At 33.8% G+C, this 10,657-nt stretch overlaps 1 protein-coding gene across 5 annotated transcripts in view; it reads right to left on the bottom strand.

The window, feature by feature from the left end:
- LOC106478806 (protein vein-like) overlaps nucleotides 1–9,632 on the bottom strand; it is a 121,706-nt gene extending 112,074 nt beyond the window's left edge. For all 5 annotated transcript variants that reach the window (XM_022382473.1, XM_022382474.1, XM_022382475.1 and 2 more), the window contains exon 1: nucleotides 8,909–9,632. In XM_022382473.1, the coding sequence (XP_022238181.1) occupies nucleotides 8,909–9,359 (451 nt within the window). In that variant the 5' untranslated portion in view covers nucleotides 9,360–9,632. The remainder of the gene's footprint in view (nucleotides 1–8,908) is intronic.
- Between the last annotated feature and the right edge of the window lie 1,025 nt (nucleotides 9,633–10,657).

The raw sequence follows: 10,657 nt of genomic DNA, 5'->3' as shown, positions 1-10,657 counted from the left end.
ACCTTCGGTGTATAGGACAAGCAGATTTTGACATCAAATTTTGGGGAAAAAAGGGCGTCTTATACACCGAAAAATACGGTAATTTTTAACAACCTTATAATACAATCATGTATACTAGAAGGACGTCTGTGTAATATAATACACGTCAAATTTATTATAGGGATAACAAGTACTTTTATGCTTATTATAACTTCGAAAATTTACAAAATAGATATTATTGTTGGAAAACATTAGTACCGTGCCACATAATAAGTCGAAGATTACACAATGCTGTATTGTTAGTTTCCTTAGACTTTTTCAGCGAGATTCCGCTATCTGTATTCAGTTGTTTACATTGTGATACCTAACTTATTATGGTACCGTTACTGCAGGAATAAACTTACCAGTTAATTTCTTTGTTATTAAACGTAAGAAAAACCAAGAAACACAAAATTCGAGCCAAGAATCTTTTGAATCGCATGAAAAAATATTTCTTATTGTGAAACTGTTGGTAGATTGAGTTTACATGATTATAACATACACTTAACTTATATCTGACGCAAGATTGAGTTTATTTTGACGTGTTTTAGCACTCTGTCTGTACTTTGATAATGATGTAATATTCCATTGTATCAGCAACGCACACACAGTTTAGTGTACAGAAAAGGATTGTTAAAAAAATATTTTTGGTGGTGACAATCAGATGTTAAGATTGTTTTTTATTCCGTGTTTAGAAAGTTCAAAAGATTATAGACTTAAAAAAATGTAATTCAATAAAGTCCATGTCCATTGGATTGTATGGAATCTCTCCTTTTTCTTGGCAAATCAAGAATGAGGGTTTATTTCGCGCGTGATTATTGAATGCTTGTTTTAGTTTGCAAAAAAAAATGTTAAACATAAGTAAATTTAGTCTTTTTTTATGTATATACGCAGAATGCTTTGCCGATTTTTTTTTCTTCCCTCTCGAGATTACCAGGAAAGGTCAGTGAACCTCGTTTAGATATTGCATACTCCTACTTAATTGTTTCTTTCACCTTAGAAAATTGTTTTTTAGTTTTATGTGAACCAGAAAGTTTATTTATTCCATTATTCCCTACCCCCTTTTTAGCGGTATTCGCAGAAAGAAGAAAAAAAAGAGCTATAAAACAAACTAATTTTTTATTAAGTGATTTCAATACCATAAAACAAAAGCTCACGAGAAAGAGAGAAGAAAAAAAATAAAAAGAGTGCTGCAGAACATGTTAATTTTTTTTTTAGGTAACACTACAGAGCCAATTATATATATTTCTTGACCCATTATGTGAGCTAGCTAGTCCAAGAAAAGTCATCTTGAACTACAGTTGTGTATGTTTTAGTTAAACCTAACTTATTATATTTTTTATACATGTTTGATATCTAAATGAGTTTACTTTTCCTGATTATCTTTTTCGAATTTTATGCTCAACGTATTTCTGCAAATCAGTGAAAATATTAGAGGATTCGGAATAGGACGAATTATCTATTCCTATACATTTAGGCTCCAGAGGTCAATAAATTGCTGCTCATTAGTTATGAGGAACATCGATCTCTACATTAATGAATAAAGTAATATAATCACCCAAATATGATGTGTATGTGTGAGATAGAGATTCCTTGTAAATAATTTGTGAGAGAAATTTTATCCCTCATTTTTAAACATCATCCTAGTCTTGAAATTACGAATTTTTTCAAACGTACGATATTAGAGCCGCTTATATCACCTTAGAAAATTTTATTTATCTGAGGTATGTTAGTGATAAATGGTAAGATCTCCAAGCTAAACAGATATATTTGGAATACTTTAGCTGTTATAATAGAACTAACGCTTAGCTTGTGGATCCTTATCTTTGATAGTAGAGAGAATTTAGCATTAGCCTTTAATTTAATTAAAAGCTAGTTAGAGCTAATTATTCTAACAAGAAAAGTATCATGTTCAAGATTATTAAATGTAGGAGACCACAAGGACTGAGAAAGAGAAAGGGCAGCTCAAAAGCAAAAACACAGAATTATTTTTCAGTATCTTCATTGTTAGATGAAAATAACTCCTGTCTCTTAATTATAGATATTTCAGTATCTTCATTGTTAGATAAAAACAACTCCTGTCTTTTAATTATAGATATGACAAATTATCTACTGAGCTTTGGTAAACCAGAAATGGTCCTTAATACAACCTCTAGAGATAAACGTTCAATGTAACATTCCTAATGAAGCGGCCCAGGTTGACTAAGAAAATATTAATTCAATTAAATATTTGAAGATAAAGCTAACTTTGTATTCATATTACATTAAATGATGTGCGGAACTTACGTAAGGCTTCACAAATTAACAAAACAGAAAACAGTACGACTTTGCTTAAAGAATAGCGGCTGTGATACGTTAGCCCTCCAAGCAGGTCAAACAAAATCTTATGGCCTGATAATTATGGAGAATTAAACTCTAGAAAAGCAACACTCACTTTCTACGCAGCTCGGATTAAGCAGCATGTTTTTATCAACAGCCCAATTGTTTGTTTATTGTGGCAGGGCTGAGAAGCAAACTGGTTTCATGTTTCCCCTCCAGCTATTTTTGTGACCTGAACATGAAAGCGTACAACTAGGAGTCAATGTAGCAGATGTTGCGGAGAGTTCAAACAATTCGGAATAATAAGAATGGAAATAACAATAATGATGATAAATATATTTGTCTCTGACCTTCTTAAAGGCGAGTCGGAGATTAAAAATGCAGCCAGGCTCATCCTCTAGTAATTGTGTATATACATATATCTATCTGTCTGTGCAGACTACAATTCATGTGCCATTTGATGGATTTCAATCAAATTTGACAATAAAAAATGACGTTCTACTACATAAGTATCTTCTTAGTAATTAAATTTTGGATAGTTGATGGTCACGACAACCGGAAGTAATTTATTTTAGCTACACATAATCTCTGCCAATGCACACTTCTACCTTTTTTAAATTCGGTAAAAGTGCAATGAACTCAAAAAAGGGGGTTAGGATAGCCCTAGGAGTACGGACACTTGAAGAACCCGTAAGGGTCAAACGTCCACCAAAATTTGGATAGAATCTGTAGAATTGTATTAAAATTTTGGTAGGCTGAGGGGGTGTAAAAATAAACTGCGAAAGACATGCATAAATAGATAGACAAGATTTTGTGAACCATTTGTTTCTATAACGAATCATTCTGACTAGTTTCTCAGCAGAACTATTCTCAGTTTAAATATTGTTGTTACCCCCGTAAGAGTTTATAAGCATGCTTTCTGGTGCTAAGAAAAGTTGGCTAAGCAAGTCACGGTTCACCTCTATCTGACAAGCATGAAAAGTACAAAATCAGTTTGATGCATTTATTTTTCTTCCCATTTCACAATTATAATGATTACTTTATAATACAAGAGGTAATCCTCAATAGCTTCAGCACTTGAAATTCTTTTAAGCTGGATTAGAGTAACTTAATATACGAGACCTTTTTGTTCTTTGTTATTAGTTATATTTTGTGTGCCAGCAATACCAAGCGTGGAGCGCGCTTATACCGGATTCGATTTTATTACTCATCTGCATCTTTACCAGTCTATCCTCAAACAGAAACCCTTTTAGACAGAATTAGAGTAAATTAATCTACGAGACCTTGGGCGTAGTCAAATATATCAATCGAAAGGACTTAACCCCCCGAGTCCAAAACTGTAATTATATCTCCAATCGGTCAAGAGATTACGCAGCTATGAACAAAAAGTCTGTAATTGAAAAACAAAACAAACTCAGAGCCGTTCTATGAGCCGCTATGCCGCGGCTAAAAAGTTCGTATTTTTCACTGGCAAACCAATGCGCTATTACAGTCTTTGTCGTCAGGGTAAATAATATTCAGTACATTAATTCGATTCAAAGGGATGTAATGCATATAGACTGGTTAGTATATCTGAACTGCAATGGTTCTCAACCTTTTGTGGTTCAGGACCCACTTCTAAACATTGATGAACAGCCTAAGTCCAAAAATACACCCAGCTTACTAAATAGGTACTAAATAAACCGTTATCTATTTTCAAAGGATGTACGTAAAACCTTTTACGATTTCTGACCACCCAATTTTGGGTCGCGACCCATGGATTGAGAAACGCTAATCTATAGCATACTCTAGTCTATATCTTAAGGAGTAAATGATATTCACTCCATTACGCTCAAACTGATGTTGTCTCTAGAGTGGTTAGTTTTTATAAACGTTCTCTTTATTTCAAGTATAATTTGCAACTTTTGGTGAAACAAAATAGAAAAATAATATTTTAAACTGATTTTGTATATTTAGTGACACTGATCCATACTTTAAGTTCTACGTGTCCAGATTATTTGCATTTTATGGCGTAAATTGTTGATGTTTTCCATCTAAAACTATGTTAATGAAATACTTTCACACCAAATATGGATTTTATCATACAACATCTCGCCCAATCACTGATGCTTTAACCAAATAATTGCATGAATATTTTAAATAATCATTAATTATTTTTTTTGTAATTCTCTTACTACCATCCTTAAACCTGTATGAAATATTTTAATACGATATGAATAAATGTTAGACGGTCCCTCTAAACAATGTCCAACAAATATCAAAAGATTTAGGTCACACCCTAGTACTTGAGATAACCTCGACTGTATTTTAATGAAAAACAAAACAGAAAAGCTATTGAGCCAACATAAATCATGTTGAGACGCATTTTGATGAAGTGCCAAAAGACTAAAAAGTGCGTAATAGCAAACTATCAAGTCAATTCTTAAGGTCACTGCCAATTTCCGTATTATTTTATACACGAATTTTGAATCAGCAAGGAGGCTGGCATTAAATGTTTTGGTTCACATTCACACATTTTGCTAAAGATACCGTAACGTTATCTGTTTTTACGTTCTTAAAGTTTAGCTCGGGTTACATTATTGTCTTAAAGTTTCACATGTTTCTTCTATCCTAACTTCAGAACACTAGTACAAAGAAGGCACGTGGTTTAAAAGCCACTAGAGAGGAAACATAATGAGTGTGCTAGTCTCTTTAGTGCTATTTCCACCTTGACATAATTGGTTAATTGGAATAAAAAGTTGCGTTTTGGAGCGAGCGTTATGGTTGAACTAGAGTGGATTATATTTGAAGAGCTTACAAATGTTTAATAATTATGTTTATTTAACCATACATCGTTTGATATTGCATCAATTAAACCCTAAAAAGGGTTTACGACTGTATCAATTAACCCTTAAATGCTTATGAAGAAAAACTTTGTCAAACTGTTGGCTGAACACGATACACCAAAGCCGTAATAGACAAGCTAGCGTTGATGTATTTATATCCGTTTGTTTGTTGAATTATGAAGTGATAGACTAGAGGGAAGACAACTAGTTAATACCACACACCGCCAACTCTTAGGCTACTCTTTACGAACGAATAGTGGGATTGATCTTCACTTTATAACGTCACCACGGCTGAAAGGGCGCAAATGTCCGATGATGCTATTCGAACTCGCGACCTGCAGATTGTGAGTGGAGTATCAAATTCACTAGGCCATGTATGCATTAGTTAAGAGTCAGGTATTATTTTTATTATTATTATAGACAATAGAACAATAATTTACTTAAATAATCTATATTTAGCACGTGTTGTGGCACTTACGTATTTTTAGTTTTTAACCATATCTTGGGGAAGAGTATGTAATAAGATTGTAGTTTGCTGTTACCTTTCGGAAGGAATGATTACAGTAGTAATAATAATAATAATACTGTAAATATGTACACATGGATTTGATAGTTTTACATTTGAACCTACGTTTCATCTCAACCTTTAACAACCAAATAGGGGTTTAGATAATTGCAAGAGGTTTTGCTTTTAAATAAATAACTTTCGTTAATGAAAACTACGTGAATTTTTGAATTCAATCAATAATGTATAATTATTTATATAAATATATATATATATATATAACAAAAAGTACTTGGGAGGAGGAGGCAGTTGTATGATCCCATTCTAGAAATGTACAAGCATCGATAGAGTTTTAATAAATCTAAATACTTTTATATGTTATTTGTAGCAAGTAGAACGAGGCTATTTTGAACTACAAAAAAAAATGACTTAAGACATTGTTTTATAGCTTTCGGTTGTTTAATTTCATTTCATTGTTCATAAATAAAATCTTTTTCTTTTGACGGAAACAAATACTTAGAAATATAATTTTTTTTGTTTCTTTATTATTCGAGACCAATTTTGTTCTGAAAGGAGGCAGATATTTATGTATTGCGCCGTGCGGGGTTTTGGCGTCAGTGTTCTACACGTGTTTAGGTTTTTTTAGGGCCAATAATGGTGTGTGTGGGGGGGGGGGGACAGAACCCTAGTTTCCTAGGTCTAAACCCTGCATACATTAATTGAGCACGAGATGGGTCTCGTGCATTTTATGTGGATTTCGAAAATGCAAATGATAGCTTCAAGTATCATTATAGATTCCTTGACGAAAACGGAGATGTTATTTAAAGGTTTCTTAAGCCTTATAAATTCATACGCATATTACTTTAAAATATGTTATCTGAAAAACTTTCCAAGTCTTATAAATAAATATTACTATCTCAAATACATCGAAATCTGTAAAAGACGACACGTCCGGAAAACAGTAACAAAAAAAAAAATGTTAATGAACTTTCGGAAATCTTGAAAACAAAGTTTTTATTATTCAAGTGCTACACTATAACATCTTATAATTGATACCTAGTCAACAGCATAAGGCAAGTTTTGATTTATTCAACAAAGATAAAAGCATTTCAAATTCTGATAAAAGTATCTAAATATAAAAAATGCCCGTAACTACATCGTTTAGGGATAAATATATGTTGTTCAAAGAGTCCCTACATATGAATTAAAAGCTTATCAGTTATAAAATTCGATTAAAATAAAGTTAGCCATAGCCGTACGGTGTATACACATGACTCAATAATTAAATCTTTCACAAGTTTGAATAGGTTAATCAAACAAGTAATCAAATGCAATTTCGTTAGTAAAAATAGCTTATATCTGATAATTCTGAAGGACTCAGTCTATGAAACATTGACATTTCTTTTCATCTAGTATGTATAGATTCAGCCACATTCCGGTTATCATCATTATAGAGTTTTATCTTGTTTTTCCAAAAACAAGTAACTATTAATTTGATTAACCTAGAAGTTTCACAGTAAATAACAAAAACGAAAAACTTGAAATATAAATAGATCGGGTTGAAATAAAAAACAACTTACTTTAGTACTTTTCAGTGGTTACTTTCTGCGTTTTAATTCATATCAAATATGATATTGTTCTCACACTGCTCAGTTTTCGTGTAGATGTTTTTGTGAAAGGTATAAAAACCAATGCGATAAGAATTTATTTTGTTATGCAAATATTACAGATTTTATGTGCTTAGAGTTGATAAATTCAGCCAAAACTTCGTCTCATGACGTCAGTAGCACGTGGCCAGAATTTCAACAAGGGACTGTCACGACATAAAGAGAAAACAAACAACAATATGTATAAAACATACAAAGTAGTTGTCTGGACTAAGAGAAATCATCCGAGGGTAATTGTGTAGTCTCAGCTTATCTCCCCTACAGCGGAGGGGTGCACGAGGGCTACCACTTCAAAATCTAACAAAAACTTGAGGTATCGATTACGACACACACCTGGATGAGTCATAATCTGTTCATAATAGTTCAGTATGACGTCATCTTTTTCTCTTAGGCTAGTCTAAATTAAATTCTTCCTTGACATCGGGAGGTATTGGATTGAAGCGTCCGAGAACAGCATACACGATTTATGTTTGTTGAATTAATAGCGAAACATGAAACTTTTAGACCAAGATCTTCTAAAATATAGATTCACATGTAACTTATAGTAAGGAATGAGATTATAAAATCTTTAACATTATTCTATCATAATTAGCAAATGTTGTGTTTCATAACATGTGTTAACCATTGGCAGTAAAACTACTAATCAATATTGCTGGTTGTTTACTGTAACATATTTAGAGGAACATTTTTATTTTGACAAGCCATTTCACTGAAATAGTCTTCTATACGGCTCCACTTTATTTATAACACTAAAGATAAAAGCAACTAAGAAAATTTATAGATCGAACACAACATATTTTATAACACACACAAAAAAAAAGAGACAAGGGATTTTCCTTGTTAAAAAAAAAGGTGAAGTGGTAATAGTCATGTAGGAATGTTTCCCTATAAAACTGCATACAAATAACAATTGATAGGTGTTTGAGTTAAAGTTAGATTCTCTCCGTCCTCGTGACCTTTTAATTAATTTTTACAGCAGATTTCCGAGCCTTAATACTCCGAACACTCTCATGTTAGAGAGAGATCATTTTTGTTCAACTATTAGGCAGACAGCGAATGCAAATGTTAAAATACCAATTCAAACACAAAATATAAACCAACCGTAAACAAACAGAAGATAAATGACAAATTAGGTTTTCCATGCGGAGCTTAAGATTGAAGAGCTTAATTTTAATAAATATATCTCAAGTGGTTTTGACTGAGTGAAAACACTTATCATATCGTTTCTAGAAATACGAATTCACATAAATCTTTACTGAAACGAATACTTTAGTTAAACATCTTAATCCAATCTGTTTATAGCTGCAACGTTCACGTGTGCACAGACGTCTTTGAAATAACTTTATACATTTTTTATATGTCAATAGCTGGTAGAATAATGTTAATGATAAGCGAAAATGTTCGTTTATTTGGTGAATAGGACGACTCTAAACAGGTGACCTTCAAACAAACAACTTTAAAGAATAATAATTGAATAAAAAAGCAAAAAAATATTAATTTTTGACAGGTATGACTACATACAGAAGAAATAGTTTTTCTGTAAAATTACAAGCAATAACAGTAAACAAACTCACCACAACCCTGGCACAATACTTTCCTCACTGTTCGGTGAATTTTTCGATTCTTCCGTAACGGCCTAGCGACGGCCACTAAACTTTGGTTCCCGGGGTTTCCGGGCTGCGCCGACTTTTGCGTTGCTGCAAAAACAATGTATTTATTTTTCTGCTTCAGTTCCTTTTCCCTAAAAGTGTCAACGCAATAGTTCTCATTCAGGAATTTCAGAAACACCACATTTTTTTGCTGCAGGGCTACATTTGCGTCGCTCTTGTATAGTCTCTTGACACGAAACTGTGCAACTTTATCGACAGAAGAAACTTTTACAAGGCGACCCTGAAATACGATGGGAGCAAGATGTGCTTTGGAAGCAGCGTCCAAATGGTCATCTAAGCACGTCCTGGCTGCTGTCCATCTGCACCAGGCTATCAGAAAGGTCAACACTAACCAGCTGACGAGACAGGTCCTCATAGTTATGCCCTTAACACGTTGAACTTGGAGGAGAGTGAGAACACATATGGAGGACTGCACCACAACCTCGGCGCAGACATGCTTCAAATGTTACTAGGCTTGTCATGCTTTCGGGAAAGTCCTCGTGGCTCGCATGCACGTCATGCGCGTTGAACTTGACTTTAAAAAATGGTTTCAGCAGACAGAGGAAGAGCTTGAAAATTCGCACTTCTCAATTTTACCGCCTCTACTGTACGTCAGCATCCACCCGTGCCGCCACGACGAGAATACCTGAACTATTGATGCGCCACTAAGAAGTACATTATAGTGTCGTGTCTTTTAGTCGACTGCAGCGCAGCTACGCGAGAACGAAAGACGAGAGAGGCCGCATGAGGGCTAAGGCCAGTAGAGCGTGGCACGAGACGAAACTAGAAAGGGCGTAGGGTACGTCACTATACTACTTCTCTACCTTGGTGGGTTCAGTAGACCACCCCCTCTTCGCTCTCAGAAGCGCGGATCAACACAGTTACTATTCAACACGTGCGCCGGCTTATCCACCTCCAGTTAAACAGTTATAGTTGCTCGGGACACGTGCCCCTTCTGCCCCGATAATCAGTGACTCGATTATCGGCTTCAAATCCACTAAACCAGAAGGGCACGTGGCAAGCCCACCTTGTCTCGTTCAGACACTAAGTTTAAAATCGACCTATGTATTCACGTGAATAAATTATTCACATTCAATGACCCACTACAGTTCTCTTTAGTTCACACAGTCCTGGCACATAGACACAAAGAAATAACAATTACCTACTTTTACGAATGTCCCTCACAACCAAAGTTCGGTAACGTTCGTAAGACCATTTTAATGTTTTAAAAAAAGTTTAAGCAAAATATTACCGTTTTTCTATGCATTTATTGCAAGTAAAAAGATAAATAACATACTCGCAAAAAAAACGTAATTAGTAAAATATCGCTTTTACAAGATAAATCATGTATGAAAGAGAAACATTAATAAATAAAATACAGTCATTTATAATTAGTTCTAAACTGGCTCTGACAATACTTATTATTATTTAGAACTTACATTATTTATTTTGCATTATTTTCTAGTAAGAGACCATCTAAAAATTTGGTTTGCATCAGAGATAGGATTGAAGGCATAACCAAATAACTTTAAAGCTTTACTCAAGTTTTTAGAGAAGCTTTCATTCTTGAATTATCAATCACAGCTTGTCAACTTCCTTAGCTTTGCAATGAATAACACATAGTCCTTGTTCGATATAACGTGAGATACTAGACAGTTTATAAAGAAATACAGT

The sequence above is a fragment of the Limulus polyphemus genome, unplaced genomic scaffold, assembly GCF_000517525.1.
Source record: "Limulus polyphemus unplaced genomic scaffold, Limulus_polyphemus-2.1.2 Scaffold252, whole genome shotgun sequence".
NCBI lineage: Eukaryota > Metazoa > Arthropoda > Merostomata > Xiphosura > Limulidae > Limulus > Limulus polyphemus.
This window is presented reverse-complemented; position numbering and strand designations above follow the sequence as displayed.